The following is an 18,596-nucleotide window of genomic DNA, read 5'->3' on the forward strand; positions in this document are numbered from 1 at the left end:
TGTTGATCTTTTCAAAAAACCAGCTCCTGGATTCATTGATTTTTTGAAGAGTTTTTTTGTGTCTCTATTTCCTTCAGTTCTGCTCTGATCTTAGTTATTTTTTGCCTTCTGCTAGCTTTTGAATGTGTTTGCTCTTGCTTCTCTAGTTCTTTTAATTGTGATGTTAGGGTGTCGATTTTTAGATCTTTCCTCCTTTCCCTCTTGGGCATTTAGTGCTATAAATTTCCCTCTACACACTGCTTTGAATGTGTCCCAGAGATTCTGGTATGTTGTGTCTTTGTTCTCATTGGTTTCAAAGAACATCTTTATTTCTGCCTTCATTTCATTATATACCCAGTAGCCATTCAGGAGCAAGTTGTTCAGTTTCCATGTAGTTGAGCGGTTTTGAGTGAGTTTCTTAATCCTGAGTTCTAGTTTGATTGCACTGTGGTCTGAGAGACAGTTTGTTATAATTTCTGTTCTTTTACATTTGCTGAGGAGTGCTTTACTTCCAACTATGTGGTCAATTTTGGAATAAGTGTGGTGTGGTGCTGAAAAGAATGTACATTCTGTTGATTTGGGGTGGAGAGTTCTGTAGATGTCTATTATGTCTGCTTGGTGCAGAGCTGAGTTCAATTCCTATATATCCTTGTTAACTTTCTGTCTCGTTGATCTGTCTAATGTTGACAGTGGGGTGTTAAAGTCTCCCATTATCATTGTGCGGGAGTCTAAGTCTCTTTGTAGGTCTCTAAGGACTTGCTTTATGAATCTGGGTGCTCCTGTATTGAGTGCATATCTATTTAGGATAGTTAGCTCTTCTTGTTGAATGGATCCCTTTACCATTATGTAATGGCCTTCTTTGTCCTTTTGATCTTTGTTGGTTTAAAGTCTGTTTTATCAGAGACTAGGATTGCAACCCCTGCCTTTTTTTGTTTTCCATTTTCTTTGTAGATCTTCCTCCATCCCTTTATTTTGAGCCTATGTGTGTCTTTGCACGTTAGATGGGTTTCCTGAATACAGCACACTGATGGGTCTTGACTCTTTATCCAATTTGCCACTGACTGACCTTTTAAATATATATGACTTTGGAAAAGTAAAAACTAGATAGCTTGCTAAATAAGCAGCTACCAAGGATAAGGAGCACAAAAATATATTAAGTGGGCTTTCAGGGCCTTCACTCATTCCACAAATACTTATTAAACACCTACTATGTGACACATAATAGGTTAGGCACTGGGCATAAGAAAGATGAGTAAGTGCATATGTGAAAAAGCCTACAGGAAGGACAAAGATGGAAAACTACTCGGAATATCCTGAGAAATTTGAGAAAAATTTAGAATAGAAATATGGATGTTTTAATATCCTATGTAGATGTAAAATCACTATAGTTTAAGGCTATGTTGTGTATGACTATCGTAAAATCATTCTTATATATATACACACATATATATAAGTGTAATCTATTCATAAAAGAATTACAAATATGTTCATATACTCTTAAACAATATAAATTTGTCTTATAGATTGAAATATTAACCGAATGCTGAATTTAAGATTCAATGTCTCTGTTCTTCACACTATGTAAGCAGACAGCTATTCAAATCAGAAAGCCATTATCTTTATAGAAAACTAAGCAAGTTATGTTTTTAAAAGACAGTGTTAGGAACATATCAAAAAGACTAATTTTGGGGGAAAAAAAAAAGACCTGAAAGAAAGAAGCATCAAAGAAATCCAAGCTTTCTGAAAACCATTTGATACCCTTGGAAGTGTACCTACCTTTCATTTCTTTGCTGCTGCTGTTGCAACCAATAAGTTCTTCTGAGAATATACGCCTTTTTTCCCTCCAGAGAGTGAGAAATTTATGGTCTGTTCTGATCAAGACACATTTCTCTCCCTTTTCATTTAAAGGTTTATTTCCTGGTTTAATAGGTGTGTTTCCAAACCCACATCAGTCCTCTTTCACATGATGCAGATGGGGCACAATCTGAAGGTGACAAGAAGCCAGCCAAAGGCCATCACCACATCACAGAGAGGATATATTGGGCAGAATCCCACATTGCATGTCTAATAGAAATTTTGTAATAAAATACATATTCAAAACACTTGAAATTACCTTTCAAAAAGCCCTAAGTGTAATCTCACAAAATGTAATAGAGATACTAACACGACCTATATTTCACCCTTTAAATCTTGGATAAAAGAGATCTAAGGCAGTATAAAATGCTGAACTGTGTTTAGCAACAGAGCCTTCCTTGATGGTCTTTCACTTTATTTTGTACCATGCATGAGGAACAGAAATAAACTAAAAAAGAGTTGACTTGATCTGTGGATTGTAGCTAGGAAGTTCTGACAACAGTGCCTCTCTTTGAATCAGATACAGTGATTGCTACAGAAATTCTATTTAGAAAATATGATTTATTTAGCTAGATTCAGAAAACTTCACCAATGCCAATTTCCTTCAACCATTACTGTTTCTCAAAAGCTATTTTGGTTTTTAGTAACATCACAAAGGATGTTGCTCTATAATTAGTAACTTTTCTTTCAAAAGGTATAATGAAAGTAAATGCAATTATAACAAATGGTTAACAAATGGTCATGGAGTACCTACTATGTGCCTGGCATTGTGCTTAGTGCAGGGACAAAAACTGTGCCTGGCGTTGGAATAGACATCCTACTGCTGCTGTTGTTTTATTTGCAACAGAGGATCAAACATGCTACAGCTCACAACTTGTGTGGATCTCCAGTTTATAACTAATATACTCAGCAATGTGCCACTTTTCTGAAGAGCTATTTTCGCAATGTTCTTTTTCATACAGCTTCTTTAATCCATCTGTAAGCACTCAAAGATACAGAGCTCCACTGATTTTTTCCTTGCCCAAATTCCATTAGTCTCCTATATTTTGATTCTAAGAGATGGAAACTAACAGGCAAATGGTATTAGAGAAACACTTCCTGCCATTATGCACTTACAGTTATTGTCAATGGCATTCCAGAAAGATCTATCCCTCTGAAATAGCATGGTAATTTTTTTCTTGATCTTTGGTTATCATCTTGTCCCTCCATGAAACCAATATGAAAGTTTTGTTGTTGTTGTTGTTGTTGTTGTTGTTGTTGTTGTATGAACCAGTACTCTAGATAACTGGTTGTTTGAGGATATCAATTAGCAACTTTGGAAATCAGGTCAGTGTCTCTGGAAGGTCAGCAGAGAGGAGGGCTTCTAAATTCTGAAAGGAGCTCCGTGTTTTTGCCATGATGGTCCTTTTCTACTGCTCCAGGAAGGATTTTCTAAATTTCTGCCAAGTACTTCCTACATGCAATAATATACTTGAGCATTCTCAAAGCATTTGGAAATGCATCTTTCATTTAATAATATTTATAAATCATATTAATTTTCCAGAATCAACTGTAATATGGAATTTCTTCCTACCATAAAAGTAAGTTTCCTGTTTTGTTGAGGAAGAAACAAAAAGATATTGTAGTTTAGAAGATCATTTACATTTAAAAATGAAATTAATGGCTTTGGCCCAAATCATTTAATTATTCTTTGCTTTGAATTAATTATGTCAATTATGAATTGTATAGGTTATGAAATGCAGTTGAAATATATCTTAATATCATGAATCCAGGTAAATTTCAACTCATCTTTCATTAGACAAATAATGCACACAAACACACACTCTAAGATGGCATGAAAGTCATATAAATTTAATATGTTGCTCGACTTACAGTGATGTTATGTCTGGATAAACCCATTATTTTACATTTTACAATGAGTTTATCCAGACATAATCCTAAGTCCAGAAGCATCTATACATACGTGTGTGTATGTGTATATATAGAGAGCATATAGAGAATATTTATAGAGAGAGAATATATATGTATATACATATAGTCATCCGCCACATAATGACGATTTTGTCAACAACACAGTACATATACAATGGTTGTCCCATAATTTTATAATACTGTATTTTTACTGTACCTTTTCTATGTCTAGATGCACAAATGCTCACTGTGGTGTTATAATTGCCTCCAGTACCCAGCACAGTAACACATTGTATAGGTTTATAGCCTAGGAGCAATAGGCTATACCATATAACCTAGGTGTGTAGTAGGTTTACCATCTAAGTTTGTGTAAGTATACTCTATGATGTTTACACAATGATGAAATCACCTAATGATACATTTCTCGGTACATATTCCCATTGTTAAAAGACACATGACCGTGTGTGTGTGTATACACACATATATACATGAACACACACATATATATACATATATGCACACACATACCTACAGAAATCAGAATCCAACTTCAAAATCTTTGTGGCTATCATCTTTGTTTGGTGATTTTTGACCAAAGAATTAAGCCCAGGATTCTCCTACTCCAAGTTCCTTAGAGCCCAGTCATCAAGATAGAAAAGTAAGCCACTTACTAGACCAAAGTTTACAAGAGAAAGTCCAGAATTCTTCCTCTACAGTGAACTTGGCAGAGTCTCCTACAAGTAGAATCCTGTTTCACTTGTGATTTTTTTTCTACATCTACTTTGTCTTCAGTAAAAGTATAGGAATTTTAATACTGATAGATAATTTTGTTTACAAATTCTTCCTACTGGATAGTTTTTAGAAATAATACCAGCAACTAACACTTGTATAGTACTTATTTATGAGCCAGGTACCGTTCTAAACACTGTTATATACTGTCTTAGGTAATCCTAAATTTTGCTGGAAGAGCAAAACTTGTGAGGCAAAATGCCTACTGCACATTTTTTTTTCTTGAAGAAAAGTATCAGTTACGAGAGTTTGCAAATAAATGTTATTTGTCTGAAACATCCAACACCTATGTTAGTGTCTTGTGTATGGCAGACACCCAGAATAATATTATGGAAATAACACACAAGCCCATTATTTTAAACACTTTTAAAATCATTTTTGAAGTATTTCATACATCATTAAGTGGCCATATCGAAAGGGACTCTATAGGATTAGATGGGCTACTTGTCTACAGCAAAAGTGTCCAGGTGCCTCCCTCTTTAACAGTCTCTGCCCCAGGCCTCTGCAACATCATTTCTGTTCCCCTCCTACCTCTCAGTCTCTTCTGTAAGGATCCTTTTTTCTGATCACATTTTAAGTCCTGAAGCTCTCCAGAGATTTTCTCACTCTACCTGCTTGCCCTAGATGACCTGATCCACGACAGCTTCAACTACCACCTTTCCCTAATGGATCCCAAACCCCAAACTTCAGGCCCATATATATATATTCAACCTCCTACTGGGATGTCCCACAGGCCCCTTGAGCTCCTCAGGGCCAAAAGTGAGCTCATCATCTTCCCCACCCAAAGCTGCTTCTCCTCGTCTGTTTCAACAATCAGGTTCTACTCTGTGCCAGGCATTGGTCATACAGCAATGGCCATGAACTAGCTTCCATTCCAGTTCAGTGAAAAGCCACATCATCCATCTAGCTGCTCAGTCTAGTCACCTGGGGAGAATTCCACCCCTCTGTCTCTTCCCTCAACCCTCTGCCTAGCACCAGTCGCACCCACACCCTGAGCATTCCATGCCCGAATATATATTCTTTCCTCACTGCTCCCATGGGCACTGCCTTGGTTCATGGTCTCATATGTTCTTGCCTCTACTCCTGATTTTTCTCTCTGTAGCTTGACCCTGTCTACTGATGCTAAAAAATGTCTAGACAAAACTTTCAGGATAGAAGCTCTTCCTTTAGCCAATAAGGCTTTTCATGGTCTGATTTCTGACTTTTTGTTATCCTTTCCATTTCCCCACCTGCCACATTCCATATGCAACTTTGGCTCTATCCATAGGAAAGTTCTATGGGTATTAAGCAGGTCACATGATTCCACATGCATTCATGAAATGATAGAACCTTTTTTTTTGTATTGTCTACCCGTATCTTTCAAATTTAGCTCAAACATTACTTCCTTTGGAAACCCTCAAATCTCCAGTTTAATTTGGAAACTATTCCCCTATGTATATTTATTAGTAGTAGTATTCATTAGCCTGCCTCCTACACTAAATTATAAGTTCAATGACCTTGTCTTGTTTAATTTTATATCCTCATACCTAATGCAATCTTTGGCACATAGTATATGCTCAATTAAAGTGTGTTAAGTAGTGAATTTTTTGAGCACTCAGTGTGTGCCTATGGGACATCTAACTGGTGAACGCAAAATTAGGAGAGATATACATTATCTCATCCAGTCACAAGCATTGGAAGCAGACTTTATTCCCTCTGTTTTATAGATGAGGCTCTCATGATCACACAGCTTGAGTGATAGAGAGGGGTGGGCTTTAATCCAGGTCTGTCTTGCACCATTATCCTATGGCATCTTAACTAAAAGCAAAAAATAAAAATAACTAAATAAATAAATATGCATAGAGACACACATTCACATCAAATATCCTTTACATGCTTTCTGGATTATCTCATTTGGTCTGATTACAAATTCTATTTCATATAATATGTGGATGAAAAGAGCCAAACTCTGTAAAATATTCGAAGAGATTTATTCTGAGCCAAATATGAGTGACCGTGGCCCATGACACAGCCCCAGGAGATCCTGAGAACCTGTGCCTAATGCAGTCAGAGCACAGCTTGGCTTTATGCATTTTAGGGAGACATAAGACATCAATCAATACATGTAAGATGTACATTGGTTCTGTTCAGAAAGGTGTGGCAACTTGAAGGGGACTGGCAGGACTTTCAGGTCACAGTGGTTGGTGATTGGTTGAGATTTATCTAAAGACCTGGAATCAATAGAAGGGAGTACCTGCATTAAGATAAGGGGTTGTGGAGAACAGGGTTCTTATTATGCAGATGAAGCGTCCAGGTAGCAGGCTTCAGAGAGAACAGATTGCAAATGTTTCCTAGAAGACTTAAAAAAGGTTCCAGATTCTTAGTTAATTCTCTCTTGGATCAGGAAGAAGATCTGGAAAGAAAAGGGGATTCTCTGCAGAATGTAGATATTCTGCACAAGAGACAGCTTGGTCAAGCCATTTCAAAATATATCAAAAAAATATATTTTGGGGTAAAATACTTTGATTACTTTCAGGGCCTGCTATCTATCACGTTGGTATCTTATTGCTACAAAGAGTCTGCTTTGTCAGTCTTAAGGTTTCTGTGTTTTTATTAATGTTGGTCAGCTGTGCCTGAATTCCAAAGGGAGGAGGGTATAATAAGGCATGTCGGACCACCCACTCTCATCACGGCCTGGACTAGTGTTTCAGGTTTAGTTTAGAATGCCCTTGGCCAAGAGGAGGGGTCCATTCAGTTGGCTGAGAGGCTTATATTTTTATTTATGGTTTACAAACATAAAGTAAGCAAGTGGATCTTCAGTTAGGAGACCAGATCTAAGTATGCACAATTAGCAAGACACATTTGATACAATATATCTACACTCATACTGCACCCCTCACACACACACTTGTTTTCTCATTTTTTTCTTGTCTTTTGATGACGGTGCTTAAAGACAAAGAGAAAAGATGCCCCTCACTCCCTCAAATCTGCAAGTGTTTGGGGGCTGTGAGAAGCATAGAGCATTTTGTTTTACAGGTAACGGCGACTGTGACTGTGGTGAATGTGTGTGCAGGAGCGGCTGGACTGGCGAGTACTGCAACTGCACCACCAGCACGGACTCCTGCGTCTCTGAAGACGGAGTGCTCTGCAGCGGGCGCGGGGACTGTGTTTGTGGCAAGTGTGTTTGCACAAACCCCGGAGCCTCAGGACCAACCTGTGAACGATGTCCTACCTGTGGTGACCCCTGTAACTCTAAACGGTAATGTCTCTGCTTTTCTCCATTCCTTATGTGGATAGGTTTATAGTGATCGAACTTACAACGGCATTTTGTAAACTCAGACCTCAGATTGTATTTGCTGGTTTGGTCTCCAAACATCCATCAAAACACACACAAATCCACAGGGCCTCTGTGATCTTCAGCCTGGAATATCAGTCTCTCGCTTACCTCTCTCTTAGTCCTGATTATCCAGAATCACAATGTCACATTTCTGCTAGAGACTAGCGTGGGGAAGTAGAGCTGATGTCCCACACTGATAACATCAGATCGCCTCTCCATTACAATACCAGCCACACAGAAGGAATGCCCTGGAGGTAGACGGATGACACCCACATGCAGTCAGTAGATTTTCAGGGGAAACAGACAAGCTTCTTTCTTATCTAGAAGTTTATAGCCTGACCTTACTGATTTATTCCTATCTATAGACTCACAGAGGCAAAGAGGCAGAAAGACGATCTTAGCTTTCAATTCTCTCCTGCTTCTTTACCACCCATGCTCTTTGGCGCCTTTCTTTGGTTGCCGTTATACACAGCTATTGTGTATTGTGTTTTCTTTATATCATATGCACAATAACAGCAATAAAACCTCACAATTTCTTAATGAAATTGGGGCCACATTTGTAGGTCAAGTGAAGCGAGCCTCCAGAGTGGCTGTTATGATATTGCAGTGGATAATGTATTATGCAGCAAATATGCTTCAGCATTTCAGATTTTCATGAGCTCTGATGCCCAAAATGGTGACATTTGCATTTCTGACATAAACAGAGTGAGAAAAGCAATTTTTCACTCAGTAGTCACTCACCATTCAGGTGTCAAAACTTCTCTGCCACTGTCACTGGCAAACTAAGACAAGACGCATGCCAGGAGAAGCATGAGGACATGATTAGGATGATTTGAATAGCATCTAATGTAAAATGTCCCTTCAAGATGTTTCTTCTATTACTTTTCTGTTTTATCTTCTCTATAAACATTATTCAATCTTAAATCTGAATTACAAGATAGGAAATTAACAATCAAAGCCATTTGAATTTGGGGAATCAGGTAGTGACCTCCTTGGGATTTATGTTAGTTTTGAGATGAGTCCATTTTTCTATTTATTCATGCATGTATTCATTTATCAATGAGGTATTAAGTGCCTACTATATGCCAAGAATCATGTTATGCCATGGGCAATGCACTGATGACTGAAACATCTACAGCCTCTGCCTTCACAGGTGCTGGGAGTCTAGTGGGAAAGATAGACATCTTTTAAAGTGATTGCAATGCTGTCTGGGCTGACAGTTTTAATAGGGGAAATAGAGAGTGCTATGGAACTCTACAGCAGGGCATAAGGCTACCAGACTAGCTAGTGCAGCCATCAGTGAGATGCATAAAGACAAAGAGATATTAAGAGCTTCCACAATCACCAGACCCCTTCAAAGCCACTCCAAATAAATACACAATCTAGATAAATGCAATGTATTTGCAATGCCAAGGCAACTTCACAGTAAAACCTTCCCCACTGCCTGATAGGTTGCCTTACCTATGGAAAAATCCTGAGGCTTCCACTGCAAAGGAACTGATTGGTCTAAGGTTTAGTGAAGGTTTGCCTAAGGAAGTGCAGTTTCAGCTGAGATTTGCTGAGTTATAGGTGAGGGTAGGGTGTTTCAAGCACTTAGCAGAGCATACATTTCCATGGCCAGAGAAGATGGAGACAGCATGTGTGTCCACAGTAAGAAAACTTTTGCTGTTTTTGAATTACAGCAAGCACAATCGATTTGTAAAGTGATTTTCAGCACAAGATTAATTCAGGGTCTAAATTTTACTTTGCCTTATAGATAGATGTCTTTAGAGTAGCTTAATTCTTGGACGATGTTCTTGGAAATGTACTTTTCTATAAATAGTGATCTTTTATTTAAAAGCCTGCATTAATGAGGATCCAGGCTCTAATCCACAGCTTTTGAGATCCAGGCTCTAATCCACACCTTCATTAAGACTTAGACTTATTCAAAAGAGTTACAGAAAAGTGAATTGTGAAAATAATCTATAAGACATATACAAAGTCCACTAATCATTCTTGGAATTCTGGTTAAGGTATAGACCATTTCTGTTAAGAAATTCAAAACTTCTCCTAATCTCTAATCATATTTTAGGAACATATGCTCTCTGTAGGAAAAAGTAAAATGAAAACAGCTAAATCAATTTATTTTCTTTGATTGTTTGTTTGTTTACTTAACCAATCAGAAGCAACCATTACAGGTAAATGAAAATAGTAGCTATTATCAAGACTGGCTCAGGGAACGTTGATTACTGAGTGGAACTCAGAATAATTCAGTGTTCACCTGGACATTACCCAACTATCTTTTTGAAAGTAACAAAAGATAATGACATCTATGAGATACTCCTATAGCACAAACTGCAACAACAGCGTAAAGCAATATTCAAGCTGCAAATCTATTTTCCATCAGCATGAAGTGATACACTGTTGGATACTGTCCACAGGAGCTGCATTGAGTGCCACCTGTCAGCAGCTGGCCAAGCCCGAGAAGAATGTGTGGACAAGTGCAAACTAGCTGGTGCGACCATCAGTGAAGAAGAAGGTTCTGCTTGTCTTAAATTGTTTTTTATTTTATTATGTAGTTCTTGAGAGGTGTAGTTCTTGACCCTCTGTGAATCGAGGGCTATTTAGTAGCTTGACCTTATTTGTACCAGGGCATTAGCTCACTCACATTCATTTTTTAAGAGTAAATGCATCCTATAAGACTAGAAACTTGATGGCTAAGGACACAAGCATTTCAAAGTCGTAGCTATTCTATTTGACTTCAGCTCTGTTGCCAAGTTCACCTCTGCTTAACAAATTCAACTGTAGAGAATTCCAGAATGCTATATTTTTCAAACTAGAAAGGGAGAAAAATTGAAGAAATGGCTAAATGTTAGCCCCCATACCTGAATTCACCCTTTATCGTCCAATTGCTTTATTTCAAGGTAAGATAAAGCCAACTGTAAAACAGTGTTCCAGATGGTGGCTCCCAGATACTGGGTGGTTTCTGGTTAGTGGCCATTTTTCCTCCCCTCCATATACTTTTATTCCCAACCTTCCAAGCATGGGCATTACAATAACCATCCTCAATTCCCTGTTGCCTCACCCTCAAAATACAAGAAAGACCTATTCTCTTTAACGGCTAAGCAAACTTCTCTTGCTTTCATCTGTCATTTTAAATTTAATTACTTAAAATCAGAATCTAGTGGCAAAGTTTCACCTCAAATATTTAAATAGCTTGTTTTTTAACTGGCAATATCTTTTAAACAATAATTTGTGGACTTTAAAACAAAGATGATGACTGACTCTTCCAACAGAGACAACCTGGGAGAATTTAATTTTGTACCATCCTGAACTCACTTCATTATCATGTGGCTCAGGGTAGAATTGCTACTCTGCGCACATTAGAGATGTGGCCAAGATGTAGCTCAGGTGAAGTGAAATAATCAAGCCAATAATGTATGACTCTCCAGGATGTGTCTCTTGAATAGATGGAATTAGAATACGGAAATTAATCCATTTCCAGCATGGATTGAGTTAATGAACTTTATATTGTTTTGAAGATTACTTACATTGTCTGAAAATTGAGAGTTCTGACTATGCACAATTGGATTACCCTATATGGAGGGTCATGACATGTGCTCATAAAACCCCTCACCAATGCTTTTCTTGTGACCAAAGATAAACATACCAAATAGCAGTAAATTGGACAAGATGGTGTATGCCTTACATTACTACCAAAGGCGAGATACATGAAAGCACTGAGCAGGCAGCCTCTGTGGACTTCCCACGTTAGTACCTGGTGCAAAGTCCTAGCATCACCTTCTGGGCTCATTTCACAGCAAGCACTGGGGATATTTACCAAGTGTTTCTGAGAAACGCGTAAAAATTGCAGAAAATGCTCTGCAAATTTTTAAGCCTCAATTCACTAGCAACATGGGAAATCTAATGTGTTGAGGAAAAAAAGGAGTAAACCTTACATACATGTAAATCATAATGGCATGAACAAGGTACTTACTATATTTAAGTACACAGGTTTTTTTGAGTAGATTATCATAAATGCTGAGATTGGAGAGGAAGACTAGGGCTCCAGTGGCATTTAAAATATTTACATTACTCTTTTTGTGCATTTGACTAAATTATTTCAAAATAGGGAGATACAATTATTTGTAACTCAGCAATTGAAAATAAAAATTGGATTATTAATACCATTTAAAGCACTAATCTGGATGAATTTGAGAGAAAAAATGTTTTTAATTCAGACTGTGTTTAAAAGCCACTTTTCTATTGAGCCTTTTTATAAGCTTTATTTCAAGTTACTCATCCAGTTATGTTACTGATCATACTACCTTGAAATGATCGCATCATATTTGTCTTTTAACAACCTACCCTTCCCCCAACGAGGGGAATTTCTTTTTACTCCTGGGGAGTACTTCATTTTACTGAGAGTCTTTTTTTTTTTTTTTTTTTTTTTTTGAGCCAAGGCCTTTCTCTCTCCGGCTGGAGCGTAGTGGCATGATCAAAGCTCACTGCATTCTAGACCTTCCAGGCTCAGCCTCACGAGTACCTGGGACTACAGGCGCATGCCACCATACACAGTGTAATTTTCTGTAGTTTTTGTAGAAATGGGGTTTTGCCATGTTGGCCAGGCTGGCCTCGAACTCCTGAGCTCAAGGCATCTGCCCGCCTCAGCCTCCCAAAGTGCTGGGATTACAGGCATGCACCACAGTGCCCAGCTTGAGAGTCATATTTTTATTTACCCTAACATACATGTACTCAGAGAATTGTTTCTCAAAGTATATTCCATGCAACCCTAGATATGAAAGCATTACATAGAAAAAGGCGCCCCTGGTAATATAAATCTTAGAAATAGGAAACTAGATTCCTTGTTTTCTTTGCAGGACTTCTGAGAGTTATTATGCATTTAATTTAAATGTGCATTGTGAATCATCAGGAATGGCAAGGGGAGGAACTGGAATAAATAAAGGATTCCCAAACTTATCTGACCATAAACCCCTTACTTTTTCCTTGGGAAACGTTGTTGTTGTTTGTTTGTTTTCATTTTTGTTTTTTTGAAAACTGCTAACTAATCCTAGAGGTGAGGTCTTAAACATATGGCCATCTTGACTCAGTGGTGCAGATGCTTTGTATTTTTCACACCCTCCCCGGACCTTCCCAGGCCCACCTCCTCACCCCTGTTTTCACATTTCTTCCTTCTCTGAGTATGGTTCCATGGACTGCCTGGTATCTTATTTTCATTGTATTATTCTAGAGCAGCACTGTAGACATTCACAAAGGAAGGGAAAAAACAGAAGTCCATTTTCTATGAACAACAAAAGAAATTATGCAGCGAATTATGCAAATCTGTCATTGCACATTTGATAATACTATTTCAATACCAAAACACTATGGAACAGGCTACATCTAGAGCCGTAACAGTCATGAAAAGGAGTGGTGAAGTAATTAAAGCAACGTGGGAGTTGTGACTCAAAGATCATATTCTGCCGTTCCATTAACACTTAAATAACCCTGACCAGGTCAAGTAAGCCTCTCTAGGTCTCAGTGCAGCTATTTGAAAGAAAATTTTTAAAAACATGGTTAAGATTACTGAAAGGAGTATGATAAGCCGTTCACATATTTCCTACCTCAGAATAAAATGTTTCATTAAATATGTTCAAGGTGAGCAGAGTGAGCCTGTGCTGTTCCTGCAGAGAGGGGGAGAGAAGCAAGAAAACACTCCAATAAGAAAACGCATAGTCCCCAAGACTTCATGAACCCTAGTTAATTGGAGGGGCAAGGTAACAGGAGATGTGGTAAAGGCCAAATAAAATGGCCAACGTATGAATTATATATGCAGTACCATTTGCAATCAAACATATGAAATAACACACATCTCACCAAATCTCTTTATCAGAATCTCCTATTTAAAAATACTTATTAAACAACTCACTAAGGGTACAAGCTCCTGTGCACACAACCAACCTCTCAAATCAGAATACCCAAGAGTGGGTCCCCAGAATCTACATTTTCAAAACTCCCAGGTGACTTAGATGACCATAATCCTTTGGCAATGACTAGACTAAGATGATTTGTAATTAGATTTATTAATATTCCCGTGTAATAGAAATTTCTAATGAGTTCAAAAACAGTTTGTACACTTAAATCTATCATCCGAAATTTTATTTACAGTGCTAAATGTCTTGCTGGTTCCTGTTTTCATAGATAATACAAAGCATACTTCTCACAGACACTGTTGGGTTTTTCATCTCAAACAAAATGTAAAGACAGCAAACAGAAACTTAATATTTCTATTTATGGCTATGGCATTTTTGTACCAAAAACAGACTATTATTTAATTTTAGTTAGAATCAGAAAACATATTAGATTCTGCTTTATTAAGGTTTTTATTTTTAAGCTAATGAGAGAGGTTATAAGTCTAGTAAGAGTATGTCCAAGATTATCAGGGGCAGCCCCAGTTTTAACGTTCTGATCCATTGTAGCATAACACACTAACTTCGGACCTATGTCCTAAAAGTTTAGATTAAGAGCAAAAGGTTTTCTACTTACAGGTTTCTGAAAAACAGTGTTTGTAACCATCATTGAAAAGTCTCCAACTTAAAAGATAGGAGAACAGTTAAGCAAATTTGTTTGGTTTTCTTAATTAGGAGAATGCCACATAATTTTGGCATACGTCCTGGACTACTAAAATTTCTGGTAGATAGTACTGGCATCTCAGATTGGCCATTTTACTTTACTTTTAATTTGTGTCATGACATTCATTTTCTGCCTCTTGAATGAGCTCAATAAGGAAAAATTTCCACTTGGAAAAGATTTGAGGAAAACTGGATTTTTTTTTTTTTTTTTTCAAATTAAGAAAGGAGCTCTGCTGAATAATAGACAAACTGTCACTGTGGATTCATTTACCTTTATCCTGCTGGTCCCTGAGCTACATAACACTTCAGTCTCAGTTTCCTGATATTAATTTATGTTACTATTTCCACAATAGATGGCCAGCAATCTTGACTATGCCATTGTAAGAAAGGCCCCTTTAAAAGTATCAGTATCAGTGTGAACTGTGCAGAATGTAACCTAGACATCCTTCATGCTCTCAGCAAAGAAGAACCTATAGCCCCTCATTACCATAATCAGGGCCATTCTATTCCCAAGGCAGCTGTGGGTACCTGCCTTGAAGTACGTTCAGCCTGTTGCAATCCTGCCCGTATCCGTTTGATAGGTACATTTGATGGTCAGTCCTGATTGATCACATCTGGAACTGTTCTTCTGGAACGTGAGTGAAAACTAAAACCTCACTTCATGAGAAAAAAAAAAAACCTATGCCTTTCCTATTCTCATTCTGCCATATTGAAAACTCTAATTTACATATTAAAACTCAATACTACTTTGTTTTAAAAATAATCTCTTGGAATCTTGTTTAACCTAATGAATGACTCCTTTATCTGCAGATTTCTCAAAGGATGGTTCTGTTTCCTGCTCTCTGCAAGGAGAAAATGAATGTCTTATTACATTCCTAATAACTACAGATAATGAGGGGAAAACCATCATTCATAGCATCAATGAAAAAGGTGGGTGTGTTGCCTTCCATTGCCGATGGCAAATGATACTACACAGAAGAAGAGAAAGCAACCAGAAAATCGCTCTGGGTAGCATGCCAGGAAAGACATTTCCAAAATTTTGATGAAGTTTCTTAAAGTTTCCCAAGGATTGAAGATGCCAGTTAGAAGGTTCGGTATGTTCCAGTGTCTCTTATTAAGACCACATAAGGGTCGGGCACGGTGGCTCACACCTGTAATCCCAGCACTTTGGGAGGCCGTGGCAGGCGGGTCACTTGAGGTCAGGAGTTGGAGACCACCCTGGCCAACATGGTGAAACCCTGTCTCTACTAAAAATGCAAAAATTAGCTGGGTGTGGTGGCCTGCACCTATAATCCCAGCTACTTGGAAGGCTGAGGCACGAGAATTGCTTGAGCCCAGGAGGTGTAGGTTGCATTGAGCCGAGATCGCGCCACTGCACAGAGTGAGACTCTGCCAAAAAACAAACAAACAAACAAAAAAACACAAAAAACAAACCAGCTAAGATGACTTGTAGTTGCAGCAGTCATCATCTTCCTGAAAGCTGACTGATGAATTATAGAAAGGTAAGTGGATTAAATGAAATGTAAGCAAAAGGTGTATCTTTAGGAAAGGGTAACAGAGAAGAGTGTGTCCATTTTTTTTAAGAAGAGTGTGAATCAGGCAAACCTTGGTTCAAATCCTTCTCCATTATTTAATAGCTGAGTGACGGCTTGAGTCTCTGAGTCTCTATTTCCTCATCTGTAAAATGGTACACATAATAGTACTTTTTTCTAAGTGTTGACTCAAGGATTAAGTGGAATAACGCACATAAAATAGTGGCAATACCTAACTCACGGTAATGGGTCATTAAATGATAATGCTGAATCAGAAAAGACATTAAGCAGCAAGTGAGGAAGGATGTCATCTAAAAGGATGTCAAGGGGTCTGTTGCTCCTGTGGATTTTCATCCACACCAACTCATAGAGTCAGTTTGGGACTTGGGAAAACCTTAAACACTTTGCATTCAGTGAAGGGGAGGGAGAAGTTTATATTTAGTAGAGAAGAAAGTAGGTGAGAAGGTATTAATTTGAGAGGGATTCAAATGTTACTGGGTATCAGACTCCCTTGGGGAACTTTTTAAAAATGCCTATATCCTGAGTCAACACCATCTGATGTGTGGCCCAGGGCTCTGCATTTTGACAACTACCCTGGCAAGCCTGATACAAATGGTCCCAAGATCTCCCTATGAGCAACAGCCCTAACAACACAGACTGCATTCTCATTTACTCACAGGTGCCTCATATTTTCTGTCTTTAATTAGTGATGTGTTCCTCCCTAAACCATTCCTGCAGATATGACAGCTACATTAAATCAGACCTTGTTTGCAACCTCCTCCTCCCATCAAAAGCTTGGAGCCTAAGTTCTGACCCAGACAACAGCAACAAGGCCAGGCCATAAGGCAGATAGATATGTTTTGTTGTACGTGCGTGCTTATCGATGTGCTGATAAAATATGAAGTCCTGAACTTGAAACCAAAAGTATCAAATTGGCATCACTTAAGAACATAAAAACCACAGCAGTGTCAAAAGAACCAAAAAGTAGGTTCAAGACCATTATATCCCAATCAAGAAAACATGATCAGAAAAATGTCACATTGCAGTTGCTGAGGGGAAGTGAGAGATAGAGGTTGGCACAATCCAAGGAATCTGAAGATGATTGTGAACTTGGCCTTGAAGCTCAGGTATGCCAAGTGCCCCTGGAGATTTGCTCTGGAAAAATCTCATGTAAATCAACTCCTTTGAAATGCATACATAAAATAAGTCTTGTGGCCATTCATTAGGGAAACATAAGGAGAATCCTGCCATACAAGGAGAAATTACTTTATAATACCAAAAAAGCCTGCCTGCTCATTATCTGTCTTACAAAATAAAATTCTCCAACTACACTCCCAAGCCTCTGTGACTGTGGCAGTGACTTTAGCAAGTTATCTTGAAATCAAAGCCATCCCTTATAGTATTGATTCTATGGAAAAAAACGAGTTTCAAACAACAAAAACAAATTTCCAGAATAAGTCCTGCTTTTAATTCAGAGACTTTTGTATCTAGTTGGTGATTTTTTTTTTTTTGGTGAAACATGCCTTGAGCTAAATGCCTCCTTATTACTGAGCTGTTGTCTGTTCTTTTATTCTTCCACACAATACGAGTGGCACCGCAACATGCCATTCTGCAGAGCACGCACAGATGCCCTGATGCTTTTTATTATGGCGTGTTATTATCCCCATACTTTTGTAGTAGGGAAAAGTGAAGGGAAAAATTACCTCCCTGAGGCTTAACAAGAGTCACCTGACAGCTTCCAGGCTCCCTCTTCCTCAACAAATGTCCGCATGGTTGGGTAGGCCTGGCGCTTCCAGGGGCCAGCAGAGCAGAACCTGTCCCCAGAAGTCCATAGTCCCTCCTGTCTCCCGTCTCACAGCTTTCAGACTAGAAAATCCCAGGGTGGCCTGGTGGAGGCTTGGGTAGAAGAGGCAAACTGAGAAGTGAGAAAGGGGCTGATCCCCAGGGTCCTCTAAGCAAATTGAAAAAAAGAACTGAGTGAAGGGTCGCCACCAGGATGCTTGTGGACACGGGTGGCTTCTTTCATCTTCTTTCTTTCCCCCACCATCTGGAGGGACTTCCAGAGCATAAGAGCCACAACAGAGTCAAGGAATGATAGGCGGGAAGGCTTCCTGGCTGGAAAGTACCAGCTAGGGTAGATGCTATACCCACAGGTTCCAACTTGGAGGCTCCAGGCCCTTGAGGTGATGAGGATAGAAGGGGAAAGAATGCTGTATTTGCTGTAACAATAGTAATATTAATTATTATAATAGCTCTCATTTTTTGAGCCCTTACTAATACCATTTGCCAGATGTTGTTCTATATATTTTACATGTATTAATTCGCTTAATATTCTTAACAACCATATGAAACAGGTACCACTATTATTTTCATTTTAAAGGTAAGGAAATTGAGGCATAGAGACATTAAATAATTTGCTAGGTCTGGCAGTAATTACGTGCCAGAGCTAGTGGAGGAGCTCTGGCAGCCTGGCCTGGAGCCCATGCTCTGAACCACTGTGCTCTACTGCCTCCTACTGGCTGTACAATCATCATAACTATATGAATCACAAAAAGATGTTAGATCAGCATCATCCAACAGAACTGTTAGGCAAACCCTATATGT

The 18,596-nt window shown here is 38.5% G+C and overlaps 1 protein-coding gene across 7 annotated transcripts in view; it reads left to right on the forward strand.

Annotated features, from left to right (window-relative positions):
- Positions 1 to 18,596, forward strand: part of ITGB6 (integrin subunit beta 6) — a 95,361-nt gene that overhangs the window by 66,449 nt on the left and 10,316 nt on the right. For 6 of the 7 annotated variants that reach the window (XM_012496495.2, XM_012496493.2, XM_030795797.1 and 3 more), the window contains 3 exons: positions 7,549 to 7,771; positions 10,270 to 10,367; positions 15,271 to 15,390. In XM_012496495.2, coding sequence (XP_012351949.2) covers positions 7,549 to 7,771; positions 10,270 to 10,367; positions 15,271 to 15,390 — 441 coding nt within the window. The remainder of the gene's footprint in view (positions 1 to 7,548; positions 7,772 to 10,269; positions 10,368 to 15,270; positions 15,391 to 18,596) is intronic. The other variant, XM_030795799.1, reaches the window with a different exon arrangement.

This window comes from Nomascus leucogenys, chromosome 17, assembly GCF_006542625.1.
Source record: "Nomascus leucogenys isolate Asia chromosome 17, Asia_NLE_v1, whole genome shotgun sequence".
In the NCBI taxonomy this organism is placed as follows: Eukaryota; Metazoa; Chordata; class Mammalia; order Primates; family Hylobatidae; genus Nomascus; species Nomascus leucogenys.